This window comes from Nymphalis io, chromosome 10 (assembly GCF_905147045.1).
Source record: "Nymphalis io chromosome 10, ilAglIoxx1.1, whole genome shotgun sequence".
In the NCBI taxonomy this organism is placed as follows: domain Eukaryota; kingdom Metazoa; phylum Arthropoda; class Insecta; order Lepidoptera; family Nymphalidae; genus Nymphalis; species Nymphalis io.
Window position 1 is genome coordinate 13,203,099 of NC_065897.1, and position 19,789 is coordinate 13,222,887.

Consider the following 19,789-nt stretch of genomic DNA (forward strand, 5'->3'; position numbering starts at 1 on the left):
TAACGATGTGTATTTTAACCGAAGGTTAAGAGTTCAATTCCGCGTTAAGCTTTTCAAGTACTAAATTTGTGTTCAATTGATCTCATATATATATATGATTTTATTATATATGATATATAATAAAATCATATATATATATGATATATATATATATATGATTTTATTATATACACTTTAATTTCTCTTACAAAAATTAAGATATCAACTTCACTGCCATTTAAAACGCCATTTTTTCGCGAATCCGTAATGAAAATCATAGATTATTCAAGATCTCGAGCAATGATACCTATATAATGATTTGTGATTTGAGGAGATAAATATATATACAATAAATAAATAATTGATCACATCTATAGGCGTATTGTTCCCGGATGTTAACAGAAAAAAAAATCGACATCGAAATATTACTTTTTTTTGCTAATAATAGTTAGCAATGCAGCAAAACTAACAAGCACTTCTTATGATCGGTTCGTATATTTAACGAATCGTTATTGTACATAACTAACCGACAGGTTTCAGGTTACGAGCAACAAGCCGATAAATTCATTCCCATAACTTTTTATGTCACACATGAAACGCATCAAAGATGTTTTAAGACCTTTTTGAATTAAGAGTAGTAGACAATTTTAGCATTCCAGGCTAAACAAATCGTTTCTTTAACAAGACATATATCTTTTGAAGTATCTTTGTGACGCTTCTTTTTATAGTCAACATTTGGACTATCAATTAGGTTTTAATAAAAACAGCCGTAACCATTATTCATAATATATATACGACACATTCTATTAATACTTGATTTGAGTTGATTTGACTTGATTTAAGATGGGCTTTTAGTTGAGTCAAAATTTAAATGATCATTCAAAGATATTTTTCCTGTACTTAAATAACAATATATATAATTACTTCCATAATCCCGATTATTAAATAGATAAGTCGGAACGTTTGTCTCTCATGCGTATCATAAAAATCACGTCTGAATATGTTTTGCAAGAAAATTAATATGGGAATTCTATCGTTTTTATAATTTAAATGGCATTCTTATTACGATTTCCTGAATAAACAGTGTTCAGGGCTAAACAATACTTGCTGAAAATAGACCGATAAAGACTGTGTTCCTCTCGATGATTTAATAGGAATTCCCTAATTAGCACGCGACAGACCTTTACATTGATAATTAATTAATTTTAAGAAATTATTTTTATTCATATATTCTATAACTAAAATTAAAATAACAACAATACGCATTACAAATTTATAGAAAAAACACGCCGTCTAAAAGATTGCCCTGTGGCATGGTACCCAAGACGCTGGCACCATTGCCTCAGTTCTTGCCTAGTTCTATGGCACAGTTTATTAAAGAACTTTTATATTTTTTTTCAGTATCAGACGATCATGGATCTAATGTTTCAAAATCCAGCCCCGCAAATTCATATTGGTCGGACAAAAGTGAATATTTGCGGTGCTTGAGTATTTGAGCAGCTTCAGCACTGGCTTTACGAGACGTATTCTTATTTAAGAAAACATATTTGAATATTTATTGGCCCTTGTATCAGCGATAAGCACTGTTATTATATAATAAATACAAAATCATTAGATAATGACGGCTATTTTGCATTCCAACATTAATTACATTATTGTTACTAGTAAAGAAATTGTTATGCAACGAAATCCACAGGCACTCGTATATGGTACTCATATTTGTTTCTACATTTTTTTTATTATCGTAATTAATAAATATTTATTTTATCAGCAAATTGCACTTATAGTATAAAGAGGTTTGTTTGTTTACGTTACTTTTAATCTGTAAATACAATCGATGTATACAACAATTACTACAGATACCGTGTTGTCGCTGTTTGCAAGCCCGTCTGGGTAGGTACCACCCACTCATCAGTTATTCTACCGCAAAACAGCAGTACTTGATATTGTTGTGTTCCGGTTTGAAGGGTGAGTGAGCCAGTGTAATTACAGGCACAAGGGACATAAAATCTTAGTTCCCAAGGTTGGTGGCGCATTGGCTATAAGCGATGGTTGACATTTCTTACAATGCCAATGTCTAAGGGCGTTTGGTGACCACTTACCATCAGGTGGCCCATATGCTCGTCCACCTTCCTATTCTATAAAAAAAAAAAATTATATTAAACTTCGAACGAAAATATGTCAAACGAAAACAAGTAAAATTCAAGGATACTTTGCAATTGTTGATCAATTAAACTAGATCTTTAAATATATTTAAAAACTACATGTTGCTAATTTTATCGGACCAAATAAATAACAAATAACAATATCTTAGTATTTTATATGAAAATATTTTGATGAATTAGTGCTATTAGTTAAGAATAAGAATAATTAATCCAAGGTCTTTTCGTTTGTAGTGGAGGAAGGGATAATGATACAACGTTAACTAATGAGCATGTTAACTTCCAATTGGAGTCTGAAGGCTTTACTAGCGGTAGGACTCTTTATACCAATTATTAACTCATCAATTATCCTAACGCCAATACAGAGTATTGGTGTGTTCCAATTTTAAAACGAGCGAAATACTACAGACTGCAGAGGGCAGCTAGTTTAGCACATAATAATATAACTTTCACTATTATTACAGTCGCACTTAAGGAAAAGATTAAAGTCATAAGAGTGTCCGCTCCGTGGACCTTAATCATTTAAAAAAAAGTATGGAACACATAACGGATAAGAATTAAAGAATTTGCATGTTTCAAAAACTACAACGACAAACAGATAAGTAACTGTATTGTTTGGTCTACGGCCTATCGGTATAAATTAAATATTATAAATATTTATTAAAAAAAATAGGTACAATCCATGAATCTACAATTTGTTATACACAATGTGTAAAACATCGTCAATATTGCTAAAAACAATTTAGATTATCAAGAGGAAAAATTGCTGAAGTTTTTTTTAGCACAATAGATAATATTGCTAAAAATATAGAGAACGATTGCAAAAATTACAATGATTTATATAAATTATGTGTGAATTTTACCGGATGGAGATTATATGAATTTAAAATTGTATTTAATGTCAATAAACATAATACGCTAACGTGTCATATGTGTGCAAAACGGAAACAATGAGCTGATAAATTAACAAATAAATTTATAAATAAATACGGGATAATACAATTCCACCAAATAATACTATGAGATGATTTGATACTTACTGACATCACTAATATTCAGGTTGGGTGGCTGTTCGCCGACCTCTCGCTCTACTGGCAGAGCGCCCTCTGCAAAACAAACAGATAAAAAACATACGGTCATGCCTTAAAACCTGAGACACTAACATCGTATATACAACAAAAAAATTACATTATTAAAGCTCTACTTCTATAGAATTCAATTCATTTGCTAAAGTAACGAGATAAATACTCAAGCCGAGATATGTGCAAATATATTTAAATACAGTCAAGCGAATGAAGCGTGTGAGAAATAACTTAAGTCACAATAATATATATATTTTTTAATTATTGTTATAAGGCTTTTGTACTTCGAAAAATAAATATTTTTAGAGTTAATATTACAATATTTTTTTTTATAGAATAGGAAGGCGGACGAGCATATGAACCACCTGATGGTAAGTGGTCACCAACGCCCTTGGACATTGGCATTGTAAGAAATGTCAAACATCGCTTACATATCCAATGCGCCACCAACCTTGGGAACTAATATTTTATGTCCCTTGTGCCTGTAATTACACTGGCTCACTCACCCTTCAAACCGGAACACAACAAAACCAAGTACTGCTGTTTTGCGGTAGAATATCTGATGAGTGGGTGGTACCTACCCAGACGAGCTTGCACAAAGCCCTACTACCAGTGTATACAGTATACAGAATTGCCGAAATAAACGAATAAAATTAACACTTGACATAAAATTACATTAAAATTTGATTTCCTTGAACTAGGTTTAATAGTTTTTATAGTGAGAAAATCAATTTATTTATTTATCCTTCATTGCACACAATTTACAAACATATCAAAGACCTTAACGGCCTTATCACTTACAGTGACCACTATCAGACAACCTCTGTAAAGAGATAGATTTATGTTTTTTTAGCCAGGATCATTAATCGGTAAATAATCAATTTAATGATGTCTAGAAACGATTAAAAATATTTATAATATAAAATAAAATGAATTATTACCAAATGCGACCAATCCGCAAAATATTGTCATTTTGAGCACACGAATCGTACAGACGACAGACACCGAGAGAAATGCGGAATGAACTAAACTAAACATGAGTACATAACTAATTTCAAATCGAGAAACGCACAATAAATTACGAGCGCCAATTATTTTATCAGAACAATTGTCGTGTCACGGGTCAACTGTAGTAGCTACCCCCTTTATTACAATATTTATGCGAATTTAAAATATTTGGACACATGACATGTATGTACATGCGACTTTGTTGTGACTTATATTTTTGATAATTAGAGCTGGTTGAAAACTTTTAGAGAACTATTTATAAAAAAAAAAAAATCGCCAGCTGTGTAGCGCGCCGAACATTAAAGTGCGGCAACAAAATCGAATAAAAGCTCCCGGTGTATAAGTTCCTTTACGATAATACGTTAAAAATACCGTCAATTTAATAAAGGTAATTATGCTGCCTTGTTTGTTTAAATTGTGTAAAAACTATTCTCAAAAATTAAGACGACGAAATATCATATCATAGGTGTCTAATTTTTAAAATTATTTGAAATTTATGTTAAATTTTCATTTTATTTACTTTTTACTTCACATTACTTGGAACACAAAAGTTCAACGAGTATTGCTTGGTGTTTCCAGGTTATGTTATTTTAAGTAAGAACAAAAATCATAAGAAAAAAAAATTATAACGGAATAGGAGTTTTTTTGTGGTAGGACCAGAAACTCGAAACCAGAACTAGATTTATAATATATATTTGGCGTATTTTAAGAAGTTGGTCCAATCAACCGCTTAAATAAAAACAAAACCCTTCAAAAAACCAAAATCTTCATGTACACAATATTATTATTACCTAATTTTATTTTTTCAATAAATAAAAGTATTCTAGTAATAAACTTTTATTTTTTAATATATTCATAGATTAAAAGATTATATAAGATTCGACAAATTTCCAAAATAATTACATTTGCTTATAAATAAATAATACTATTTAATTTTAGAAAGGTTTGAAAAAATTTGAGTAGGATTTAATTTATTACCCTGGCAGACCAACACGCACACTGGCGCACGTATTTCTAGAGTGCTAACACGCACACATGACAAATTCCCAGCAGCACAATGTTCGTTCCGCGCGCTAAGCCGGCCATTTAATTTATAATCTGTGGCTACTAGACGTAGTTTAATTGATGGAATAGAGTAACTACTGAGTATCTTGTCAACCTTCTCGGTAGAATGATATAATCTACATTACAAGCCTGTTATTGTAGCAGTAGTATTACATTCAACATAATCCTGTAAAATTACACAAGTAAGCCGTGCTTGTAAAATCCCACTTGAATAGTCTATTTTGAATTTAAAACGGAGTACCTACTAATCAATCACTACTCCTCTTACACTAATTCAAGTACATATAAATTAAAAGTAGTTCAGCTTTCGTTACAATATTCTTACAGCTATCGGAGTTTTAGCTAATTATGTATTATAACTGATTATGTTACTGGTGGTAGGGCTTTGTGCAAGCTCGTCTGGGTAGGTACCACCCACTCATCAGATATTCTAACGCAAAACAGCAGTACTTGATATTGTTGTGTTCCGGTTTGAAGGGCGAGTGAGTCAGTGTAAATACAGGCACAAGGGACATAACATCTTAGTGCCCAAGGTTCGTGGCGCATTGGTGATGTAAGCGATGGTTAACATTTCTTACAATGCCATTGTCTAAGGGCGTTTGGTGACCACTTACCATCAGGTGGCCCATATGCTCGTCCGCCTTAAAAAAAATATAATAATTTGATTTGAATTTTTATCCGTATTTGTGTGATATTTAAACTCCTAGTGGTCGTAGATATATTTACTTGGAAAACGTTGGCGTGTTCTTGAAATCCTGAGACTGATTACAGATAGTGGCTTTGGCGGATAAGAGAATGTGAAAACATTTTTCTCGACGCTGCATCACTGTAAGCGATAAGCAATCACTTCCGCCCATAGACTATGATAGGATAAGTAATACTATAATAATATGTATTATAACATAACTTAAGGTTAAATGTTCCTTAAACCATCTTTATATGTCCACCCAACCCAACCCACCAGTATAAGCATTCAAGTACTTCCGAGAAGGGATGGCGTCTGTTTCTTCATGCAGAATATATACTGTAACGATGACCCAAAATTATGAAATATGATTAAGAATAATGAAATTAATTCACGTGAATAATATTATAAGTAAAAATTAAATACAGTTTCTAAACAATAAGTATAATCATTTTATACGTAATGAAATCACAATCATATGCAATGTAATCCAGAGAGACCCGAATATATACGGTTACGTCTTCTTCTCTATATATCTTATAATTTTCAATACAAAAAATCTTTAATGAATCTATGATACAGATTGATCAATGAATAGATCATTTTAAGTATTTCTAAGAATAAATATTATGTAAAACCCAATCAATGCTCAGTCGTATTAATAATATAATTTAAGACATAAAGAAAAAGTGCACACAACAGATATACCACAGACGATTTTAAAATATACACTAACAAATATGTAATGACGTCAAAGTATGTCTACCAACGCGTGCCAGTGTGAAAGTACATGTACATATGTGTGTTTATAACCGTCTGCTAGTTTTAAGCTACCCGTGAGCCAAATATTACGACGGTCGAGGGGTAACGTAACGAACCAACTTATAAATTGTCTTATAAGATTAATAAATATATATAATATTGACGAGCCGGTTGGCGTGGTTGGTAGAACACTTGCCTTTCACGCCGAAGGTTGTGGGTTCGATTCCCACCCAGGACAGACGTTTGTGTGCATGAACATGAATGTTTGTCCTGAGTCTGGGTGTAATTATCTATATAAGTATGTATTTACAAAAGAAAAAGTAGTATATGTAGTATATCAGTTGTCTGGTTTCCATAGTACAAGCTCTGTACGAGCTTAATTTGGGATCAGATGGCCGTGTGTGAAAAATGTCCCAGGATATTATTATTATTAATAATAATCCGAATTATTATTTGTTAATTTAAATGTATTATTGCTTTATGTAAGCAATTTGTATCTTCGCCTTTAATTAATACTATTAAGAAGTAAAAACAGATATTTAACAAGTTGTCAATATCCGTTCCGAATGTTAGGACAGGACCTTTTGGAATGGATCGCCGTATGACGTCAACTGACTACTGTAAGTACAGTTAGCAACACTATCGAGATCATTTATTTTCACATTGTTCTCTTTGACCGAAATTAGTGCTGAAAAAGGAGATGTGCTAAACAGTCGGCTCTGGGAAATATTGTTTAAAGTAAACGGTACCGTTTAAAAAATATAGATACGTGTGCTATGATTGGAGTACTTACTGGTGGTAGAGCTTTGTGCAAGCTCGTCTGGGTAGGTACCACCCACTCATCAGATATTTTACAGCAAAACTTACAGTACAAACAGTACTTGGTATTGTTGTGTTCCGGTTTGAAGGGCGAGTGAGTCAGTGTAATTACAGGCACAAGGGACATAACATCTTAGTTCCCAAGGTTCGTGGCGCATTGGTGATGTAAGCGATGGTTAACATTTCATACAATGCCAATGTCTATGGGCGTTGGTGACCACTTACTATCAGGTGGCCCATATGCTCATCCACCTTCCTATTCTATATATAAAAAAATATAATTATCTATATTAAGAGATATATCTTTATTATTGTAATTGTTGTGGCTACTTTAAAAAGCTTCACATGTTAGCTATTTTCACTAAATTGTTTTACATTTGTCATTAAAACATGTAGTAGCTACTAGTGGTCCTTAAAATAAATAAATAAAAATAAATAAATAAATAAATAAAATAAAATATCTTTCTCTCTCTCGTCAGCTCGACACGGGGTTTGACCCCGGGATCTCGGGGTCTGCAGTCTTATAAACTTGCAACATCGAGGTTGTCAATAAACAACCATTAACAGATAATAATGAACATTATAACAAAGGCATTGAGCAAGGCGTTGCCAATTATCTAATTAATATTATAAAGATTATTTGCTTGAGAGACTGTCTACTTTTTGTACAATTAAGAGGAGTCAAAACAAGAAGATGAAATAAAAATTATGCCCAATTATGACTATTAACATCGTCAAGGGATTTAGTGAATTATATTGCCAATATTAACCATATCATCGAGTATGTTATAACGCTGGCAGTGCTTATATACTAGCTACCCCCGTCCCGGAATTATATCCCCTCACGGATAGAATAAGGGTTTACATAAAAAGTATATATAGTAATGTTATACATATAACTCTCATAATTTATACTTGGCGGACGTCAATAAAGCTCTGGACCTCAATAAGCGGAAAAAGTCGGCATAATTTTTTCTGACATCTTCAACAATCATCATAATATTTCAGTACAGTAACAGCCTGTTAATGTCCCACTGCTGGGCTTTTTGAATTTGAAATTGAATTAATGAAATTAAACACATGCAGGTTTCCTCACGATATTTTCCTTCACCGTCAAGCACAAGATGAATTATAAACACAAATTAAGCACATCTAACCACTAGGCCATCTCGGCTTTTTCATCATGTTTCAGACTAAAAATTAATTAATTATATTAAAAAACTTCCTCTGTCCACTAATGAAAACCGTATGAAAATCCGTTCCGTCGTTTTCGAGTTTACCGCATTCAGACTGACAGACATACAGACACGGCGGGGGCACTTTTTTATAATATGTAGTCTAGTTAGCAGAGAGGCAATAGTGCCAACATCTTACAATGCCACAGGACAATATTTTAGACGGCGAGTTTTTTTTTATAAATTTGTAATGCGTATTTTGTTTTTATGTTAGTTAGGGAATATATGAATAAAAATTATTGTAAAATATAGTAGTGATGATAAATAATATAAAAGTAATCGCATAAACCGAACCCGAGCCGAGATGACGCAACGGATAGAACACGCGAATATTAACAAAAGATCGCGGCTTTAAATCTTTATAATAAGGATAGCATTATGAGGAAACCTGGGAGACAATTATACTTATTTATAACGATTACGTTACGTTACTGATTCTATTCCGGTCCAACTTCGACCGAACCACAGCTGGATCCTTGTGTTGGTAGAATATGAAAACGTTTAGACGATTAGTTTGCGATGAAGTGACAATTTGTTAGTAGAATTGTACTTCATGTACTGGACTTAATTCTGCTCCATAATCGTTTACTAACCAGCGGTCGAGCCAACAACATGGCAGAATGCTGTTATACGCTAGATATCCCCTTGAGAGGACAGATAGCCTTTGCCCAGCCGTGAAATATGAACCATAACCTGGCTTCATAGCTAGATAACGACATCCATACCACTGCACCTCTACTAACCTCTATAACCTTTTATAGTTTGAATAAATTAACATGATTACGACCCGTATTTCCTTCATACGTTTTTTGCTCAACGAGTTGGAAAAATACTATCGTATGGTTTTCTCTGCTTTTATATCTAGGTATGCGGACGGGTTAATGGGCTACGTGGGTTGTAATATTATTATATTATACGATATAACTATTATAACGAATATCTATTCTCACACGAACCACGATACTCGAAGTCGAAAGGCTGTTCAAGTCTAGTTACACAACATTTTTTTATAAGAATTCTAAAATGTAATTAATGTTTTTATATAAATTACAAGTTATTGATGATAATTGACTACGTAAATGTTTTTTGGATTGTTAATATTGTTTCATGAATTGTGAAATAAACCTTTTATAACAGAACCTACACACCTATAGAAAAAAAAAGAATAGATTTAATTTACATAAGAATTATTTACATGAAAGCTATATATATATATATATATATATATATATATATATATATATATATATATATATATATATATATATATATATATATATATATATATATATATATATAAATCATGGTTGCGAGGAGTAGTGGTAAGAATGCTAGCATTTCCACTTTGAAATGCAATCCACACCACCAGCACCAACCACAGCAGGGCTGCTGTCACCAATAAGACGAAGTGTTATATTTTTAATAAAACTTTTTGCACTATTACTCCAAGGTCCAAGTGTTTCATTATTTGCAACGTTTGTTTAATGTAATATATAAACAATTACCCGCAAAAATAATACATTCACGCCAGGACACAATAGCGATGATAATAATTTTACCCTATTCCCATTTTCCATCTATTCTTTTAAAATACATTGGTCGATTTAATTATTTTTATAAGGATTAAAAAATATACTCTTAATAATAATTTAACTTATTTGTAGATTATTCTATTCGCTGATGTTATAAAATAATTATATTTTATACACATGTTTAATAATAATATGAATAAAAATTTCGTACGGCTCTGCTGCCGATCTACAATCATATCATCAATCATATAATTATCAATATAATTGCATACATTAAACGACTTTCAATATCTAAAATGCTCATTCATTCATATTAAAATTAATCATGATACTTCTGTCTCCAAATAAAATCAGGACATCATTTTCTAAGTTCATTAGTTTGTTCTCACTATTGTTTGTAGATATAATATAACACTTATAGCATTGACATTATGTACACAATTAATAATTTCATGCCAGTCCAGTTACGATTATAATATTTCCTTACTTAATATCTAAATATTTTTTTTGTGTTCATAGACTCTCAGGACAAACAATTTTATAAGTATGTACAGATTAATCTTGCAAAGGGATTCAAGGCATTTATAAAGCCTACATAAATAATGTAATATAATATCCGGGACTTCATTCTTGTGATGTCACAGCTTGTACTATGGAAACCAGACAACTGATATACTACATATTATACTACTTTTCTTTAGTAAATACATACATAAATAAATAATAACACCCAGACTCAGGACAAACAGACATGTTCATGCACACAAATGTCTGTTTCCACATATTGTGGGAATCGAACCCACAACCTTCGGTGTGAAAGGCAAGTATCTACCAACCACACCAACCAGCCTGTCTAAAATAATTTTCTTTTATACTACTACAATTAAAAAATCCAAGAATTATGAAATCATTGTTTCAAAATATTCAAAATTATTTCATTATAACAACACAAATTCATAACACTTTAAATTAAAAAAAAGGAATAAAACTTAGTCATTTTAAAAAACGGGCATAATTCACACCCATGTTATAAAGCGGAATCAAAGTTAGCAACACGGATTGTACTTCAGTACATATTTTGACTTTAGTACTATGATAACTATGTACAATTATAAACAAAAATAAGTTACAATGGATTGATTTAACAAAAAAGTTGCAAGTTATATTTCATATTACATTAACATTATATATTTCATTGTAATATTTAATAAATTATGGCAATTTACTTGCAAATTTTGACATCACTATCAAATAAAGTAAAATAACAGCCTGTGAATGTTGCCTTCTCTCCCTTTATGGAGAAGGTTTGTGGCTTATTCCACCATACTGCTCCAATGCCAGTTCGTAGATCCACATGTGTCACAATTTCAATGAAATTAGACACAGGCAGGTTTTCTCACAATGTTTTCCTTCACAAGCATGAAATGAATTACAAACACAAATTAAGTACATAAAAATGCATTGCTTGCCTGAGTTAAAAATGCTCATAATAACTACTCAACCCTCATTCATTGCTTAAAACTAAAAATAATTATAAAATTCAAAGGATCAAAATAGCATATAATAGCGTGTCACTTTTCAACATTTGATCAATGAGATGCAAAGCAAATTTTTACAGATTTACTCCGCTGTAGATTAATAATGATGTGGGTAGTAGCTTGTAATATTGTGTGTCATTCTCACAATTAAACTATATAGTGTAACGTAATTTTGACGTATGTTATACGCTTGCTTTGTTTTGAAATAAATACGACAAATTTTATAAATTTCTAACCTAGAACATTAGTTGTCATATTTCAATTGACTTTGACAGGACCAACTAAGATAATATTTATACAACATTTGAAAAAAAACCGCTAAATTTGACATCTCGTCATAATGCAAATTTTTTATGCATTATGCATTTTTGAACTAGTCTTGATTTATTATCTTTGAGATGCTCTTTGACATTTGTCTAAGGATTCACTTTCCTTCCGGTCATTGGGTCGTAATGGTGACCTAAATTTGTTTTAGGAGTTTTTGTAACTATTATTTTGATTTAATACTCAAAATATTGTTCAAAAGTGCTGTTTTCATTAACGATATCTAGAATTTTGCTGAAATTAATTTAAATCCTTGATGGATTGCTTAAATAAAAGTGGATGTGCTAATATCCTTGTAAACCTTGAGGGAATTCTTATGATATTTCTCATGAAGTATTGTGATGTTTTTTGAAAATAACTGGGATAGTCTGGATGGCTGCTTTCAACATTCATTTTGTTTGGACAACATTTTGAAATTCTAATTGCATTCTTAAGAAACACCTCTTGAAGATATATTTCAAGATGTCATGATATTTCTTTGAAAATATTTTAAGGAAGTTCAAATTTTAATTAACTATATTAGAACTGGACTTTGGTATGTAATTTCTACATTATTTTCGCCGATGTACCACGTGTGATTTATATGAACTGTATCTTAATATTTTATTTAAAAAGTGGCATTCAAAAGGATATAAAAAATATCTACACATTCAAACTTTCAAGAAGTAAACTTTGTTATTTAGATTAAAAATTAAACTTTATTATTAAAAAATTAAACAAAAAGGGTACTTTTTACTGACTTCTGGAGCACAATTTTTTTGAGGTTTGTTTAATTTAATTATTTCCATCCACCATTTTTATTTTTATTTACCTCATTAGAAATTTAAATTTAACCTAAAAAATAATTACTGTACTGGGCGCCTTAACTTGACTTCTACAAGTTAAAGTTTTATGTTAATTTATTTAAATCTTAATAGTGTAGTATCGATTGTATAATTACATCATTTGTTCTTATCAATGGAATGCAATGTATTTTGATATATAGAAAAATTAGAATTTATAAATAATAATAATTTGACTTTAAAGTGCAGGCTTAAATCATAAGCTACAGCTTGGTAACTGCTAAATATTTTTCCTGATTTAACTATTTATTGTTCAAAACAACACTGACTTAAGTGTTTATCTTATTCAATTTACTGACAAAAATATCATATTTATATTGATTAATTACTAATTTATTTTAGTCAATTAAAGACTTTACATTGAAAGAGATCTCTTAGAACCCAATGCACAGATAAATTATCTATCAACATTTGAAGATATTTCATAATTATAATGTACATGTTACATAAATAAATAAAACAAAACAGGATTTTATTTAAAAAGTATCTATACATTTGGATTTAAATAAGATAAACATTGCATCAAAAAATAAATAATCTAAGCATTGTGTTATATTTAGCACTTAAAGTATTCCAGTTTTCTATATACAAGCAAAGTTTTAAAGTTAAACTACATAAATTTTTAACCGCCGATACTCGCCCATACTACACCCTATGGACATAGATGCAGCCAGATATTAGGATATTTATAGAATCACACGCAAAGCTGACTAACAGACCGAGAAGGAAGCTATTACTTACAGAACTTGCTAAAAATGTACTAATGAAGAGACCCTAAGGTATTGCGGGTTGTTAAGTTAAAGGAAACACTTCAACTACGTGCAAGGTGCGAGGCTCGAGTGTCATAATTGCCAAAGAAACGCAAACCGCTAGAGACAATTCATGCATTTCTGTGATATACATGGTTTACCTCCGCTGTTGTCCATCGCACGTTTTACAAACGTGTCTCGTCCACGGACACCTCACAGCGGTCCTTCAGACGAACACATTTATTTTAACGTCATAACACTGGCCGTTTTGCACTTTGCTGATTAAGTCTGTAATCGAACTTTGAACTCACTCAACCTCACTTAATAATAGAACTATCGAAGTAAACACGCACGATCAACTTTGCAAAACGTAAACTAAAGACGTACCTCTTCGAACATGATCCTATAATAACTGTCTCTTCGCTCGTCCAAGGAACTAGTTATCAAGGTCTCGTCTCGATCACAGCATGCACGGTTCCAAGAATTAAGAAACAGGTTATATCGAAACGCGACGTTGTTATTATTATCACTTTATTATTACAATATATTAAAATAAACTGATACGTTTTTAAATTATATTTTGTGACTATAATTTGGAAACGATCGTCTGAAGTTACAACTTTTGCGGAGTGAACGTAAATGTGATAAACGCGTCTGTGTGCACCAAAGCCGAACGTCACACTACTATTGTCTGACCACGATTGGACACTAGAGGTCACATGGCTGCTGAGTGTTGTGCGACGTGTTTCAACGACGCATGCGCACTGCGAATTTGTAACTTTTCTCCCTATGTGAGACAGAGAGGGAAATCAAATAAATATTTCCTTTTCATTATGACAAATATTTATTTTTATTTAAATTTTGTTGATAAAACAATTATTTTAAATATTTCGAGGATTATTATATTGTCTACAGTCCGTTTAATAGCGTTAGGTAACGTTTACGTCAAAAAGTAATTACTTTATTATGATGAATAACAATTTTTAAGAAAGAAAATGAGCAATCAAATACATATCAAATTCGTAATTATACGAACGTAAGTAGACGACGTACGTAAACAATGAATAAACTTCATAGATTTTTGGTGAAATAAAATGTTAAATAAATTTTCACCTAATTGTTATAAATTTATTTTACTTGTTAAATATAATTTAATGTTATTTAAATGAGGAAAAAATGTTTAATATATATATACCAAAATTATTTTTCGACCATCACTCGGACCACAATTAATTAGTAAAAACACAGATTAAATTAATGTTAGTAAAATAAAGATATTCATATATGTAATTATTAAGCAGATTAAAATACATTTTCTATATAGCAAGAGTGCAATATTTACCTCTTACCAATAAATACGTATCGACGATATGCCTTTATAATATGTTCATCTATTAATTTCTAATATTCCTAAAACCATATTTAATGAGCATCATTAAATTTCATGTAATAAAATCTACGATTATTAATATTCAAATGTAAACACTGTTGAAACAAATATACATAACATAAAACTACTAAATTAAATTTTATATTATGATAAAGGTTTGGATCCTAGGATGCCGTGTAATTCTTTATTTCCAGTGTATAAAAGTTTCAGGAGATTTCTAAGGGCTTACAAAAAATCTACTATTGTGCCATCTTATATATAACACAGAATTCTATACATAACAAAGTTTTTCTTCCCAGCCATAAAAATAAAATTCGCACGTATAAAAATTCGTTTCGTTATATAATTTGTACATGAAAAATATTAGATACACTGTAAAAAAAACTTTTATAAACTAATTTTATTGTTATTATTTTATAATATATATAAACTAGTTTTATTAGTTGTTATTTTTTTAATGTTATCTGTTTATCATTTTATGTTTATATAGGTATAAGATTTTAAAAAAAGAATAGAACCTTATTTCAGAATATGAAATTAATTTTCTTAGAAAAGTGTATGAGTCAGAAGGCTTTATTGGATGATCCCAATATTCAGAGCGTGGGCGCTACGTTCTTATTGTATTTCAGTGGATTTAGAGGCATGAGTCATCAAGTTATTTGGTTGATAATTTTAGTTATCATGAAAATATAATTGAAAATTACGATAAGATTATTTTAATCGTACATCAATCAAATCAAAATATATACCTAATGGATTACTTTAAAAACTGCAATAAAAACCTAACAATTATTATTTTTAAATATTCAGTTTGTGTTTCAATTTTTAATATATAAGATGTTTTTTGGTAAGTAATAACTGCTAACTGAGACTTCTCTAAGGGTGCAGCTTAAATAATATGGTATTGTTTAGAGATAAAGGTGAAATCCCTTAGTTATCTACCCTGTGAAAATACATTAATTTATTGAAATTTAAATGGTCCTACCCATAGCTTATTTATTGAAATTCGTGAAAAAAAAACAGTTACACTTACTTAAATAAAATAACAGTTAAGTTAAAATATGAAGGTTTTTATTTTAGATATTCGTCAGTATTTCAATATTTATTATGTTTTTGCTACATTAGGATACCGTATTTGACATAAAGCAAACAATTTTCCTGTTAGATATGAGTGGAATAATTATTATTATACGTTGCAATTAGAAAGTTTTAGTGTTGTAACTTGTAATGGCGCGAAGCGATATGACTCAGTCAGTCAGTCCGGCGCGGCACCGCGTCGCGACTCGGTGGTGTCGCCGACTCGCGGCTGTCACTTCGCGTGTGGCGCCAAAGGCCCGCCATGATGCCTATTCGAAATTTAAAACTTATAACGATCCTTCCACCCTGCAAAATTGCGTAGTATTACGCATTTTAAGGGAAGGGTTCTAAGGGAATAAATAGGGCTAGGTTCTTGACCTACCTTAAAAATTAAATAATATTATTGGGGTTAGTAATTTTGTAGTACCCACTGACTTTTTGTTACGAGTCGATAGGATACGCCAATTACTTTATATGTAATAATTTAAATTGTATATTTAAACTTTTTTTATAATCTTGACGTTGAGATAATGATTTAAAATCTATTTGTATAATTCTCTGCTAATCTGCTCAAAATGAAAATACAAATTCAGTAAGATTCATTAAATTATTACATCTCTTGTTAATTATTGAGCAATGCTTATTTTATAACTAATAGCAAATAATTTTGCTCAGGATGAATCATATGGACAATTTTATAAATCTTGTATTATTCAAGATATTTATATTTATTTGCAAATTATGCTAATAAAGTAATTGCTATTATAATTATTAAGGCGCTTGTACTGGTAAAGACAACATTCTATAAGTATGTACATTTATGCTTAAAAAACGCCAGGTATTAAAAACAATTGTTTTATTCGAATAGATTATAAAAGCCTACACCGGTAACGCTTTCCTGTCCCCGTGTAGCGCCGCGACGCCGGGCGCCGCTGACGGCGGCGACCGCGTGACGCCGCACCCTAGTCCCTACTCCCTTTAAATTATTCCTGATTATATCGAATATAACCCTCTATTACTTTTGATATATTTAGTTACTATTATTAAAATAGGCCAAGACTACATCATATGTTACTTTGTATGAATATAATTTAATAATAAAATGAATAGCTTCGTTAATAGGCTATAATATATATGCGATAATGTAATAGTTGTATTTGATGGATATATAACGGAAAGTGACAGAAAAAAATGTGTAGAACTTAAAAAGACTCTTGCACTTCTAACCATTCTTTTAGAGAAAGTACGCAATTAAGAATTGTGCTATATAAATTTCTAGCACTAGCAATACTTGCACTAATTGTCCACCACCAATACCCATAATAGTAATGATAACGCAATTAAGAGGAGAAAGATATTGTAGAAAATAATTAAAATTATTCATAACGTATATTTTTAATAAACTTCGAAAAACTCAGAAAAAAACTTAAATTATTACCGTGATTTAAGAATACTGTTTAATATATTTTTTTATTTTTTCTAAGAATTAGGATTTATTAATTTTACCGACTAGAACGTCAATTTGAAATTTGATATATTTTTATTTACGGATATTTAAAAAAACCATCAAAATCGGGAGTAGTTTTTATTGGTTTAATAAGTTTAGTTTTTATCATGCAATACTAATTTTTATTTTATATAACTGTCATTTTATACATATATTAATATAATTATTTTAATGTACAATTGGTGTGATCTGTAGTTAATATTAATTACTTGTTAACAAATATATTTGCGTGCCTATCGTGGGCGAAATGTATTACTGACTTATAAAGAAATCATAACATCTGTCAAACTATTATTTATGCAAATCAATGATTATTATTATTATTAATATTAAATTAAAAAAAAAAAACAATATTGCCCTTTTTTGGAGTTACTAATATTCCTGTTTACCTTTCAATCGAACGTATGCTAGGATTGGGGACGGACAATGGGCCAAGGGGTCAGGATGGAACCTGCTACTTTTGCCTACATAACTAGGCCGCCCGGCGTGTTTATCATTGCACTGTTGACGCTTTATTTTAGTCATTTTGCTTTTTCCTCTTTAGAGTTTACAAAAAAGTTTGTTTAGAACTTTAATATTAGCATAGCTTATAATTTAAGTAGATATGTGTATATTTCTTGTATAGTATAATATGTATATAACAAAATAACATATATTTCCTTCCCCTAGTGCTTTCTTTATAATTACTTCCGGTTAATTTGTTATCGAGTTAATGTGGTGAGAATTTGTTTTATATTTATCAAAGTGGAGATAATGTATGATTGAAAATAAATATTTCATTACATTGGATTGTATCTACATTTCAATAGGTAGGCAGACTGGCAAATAGGCTAAATGATGGTATGTTGTCACTACCGCTTGATGATATTGGCGCCGTAATAATGCATAATGAGTTTGTAAGGACATTATAGTAAGAAAGTACGATCAGATAAAAATTTAGAACCACCATTACCGTTATCCATTCATTTGAATTAACAAAGAAGGATACATATAAGTGTGACATATATATAGGTATTTTGTGACAAGATGTTTTACGAATAAAATTCAAATAAGGAAACAAGTCAAATCAATTACAATTGTCAAGAGTATTAAGACTTTGAAATAAACATTTTGATTTTATTTCTACATATTTATTACGCCAAACAGTTGAAAGGTAAGCCAAACTTATTTAAAAGCATATCAAATATATAAATATACATAAAATTAATAGAAATAAGATGTGTATGTATGTTATTGTAGTTTGCGTAATGTGCGACTGAAAGAACTAGCGCCCTGGGGTAGAGCGAGAGGTAGAGGGTAGACGCCAGGTATCAGGTAGGGAAAATATCAAAAACAATTGCCAGCGGTACCTTCGCGTTGTTTGTTTTTTTTATAATTGTGTTATTAATAGTTAAGTAATTGTTGTAATTACTGTAACATGTGACCTGAAAGCGTCGACCAAATGGCGCTGAAAGACAATCTCGCTATACCCTGAACAAATGGCCCGGCGCTGTATATAACTGTAATATTAACTGTTATACAAGTATTGCAAAACGATAATCCTTTGTTTTGTTACTATCGTGTGCTGTTAAGACTAATCTACATGTAGGAGCACCTTGAACACGCTTACACTTATACAGTGTTAGGAATTTAAAAAGTTAAATATTGTCATTGAATAATTCGCCTCCACCCTCTGTCTAGCAAAGATTAAGATAACACGTTTTATGATATAGATGATTCAATAAATAGTGAAATAAAATTAATGTACCACTTACTGTTCACTGTAATAATCCATTGTAATTAAAGGACTAACGAAACGCTTAGTAAATAATATTTAGTAAGCTTCTATTATGTGATTACATGCTTACATAATTACCGAAATTGATATATGTAAGGTAACTTCAACAATTATGACGCAATCAAGTCGCAACGAATAAATAAATAGCATTCTATTATTTCGTCATACTTGAGATCATTATACTACTGGATAAAAATTCAATTTGGTTTTTAAAATAAAATATTTATATATCGCCAGTAACCAGATATTTAATGGT

At 30.7% G+C, this 19,789-nt stretch overlaps 1 protein-coding gene across 7 annotated transcripts in view; it reads right to left on the reverse strand.

The window, feature by feature from the left end:
- Positions 1 to 19,789, reverse strand: part of LOC126771444 (embryonic polarity protein dorsal) — a 48,187-nt gene that overhangs the window by 26,929 nt on the left and 1,469 nt on the right. For 2 of the 7 annotated variants that reach the window (XM_050491329.1, XM_050491322.1), the window contains exon 3: positions 3,182 to 3,247. In XM_050491329.1, coding sequence (XP_050347286.1) covers positions 3,182 to 3,247 — 66 coding nt within the window. Of the gene's footprint in view, positions 1 to 3,181; positions 3,248 to 13,943; positions 14,586 to 19,789 lie in introns of those variants that run through there. The other 5 variants (XM_050491324.1, XM_050491323.1, XM_050491326.1 and 2 more) reach the window with 5 other exon arrangements.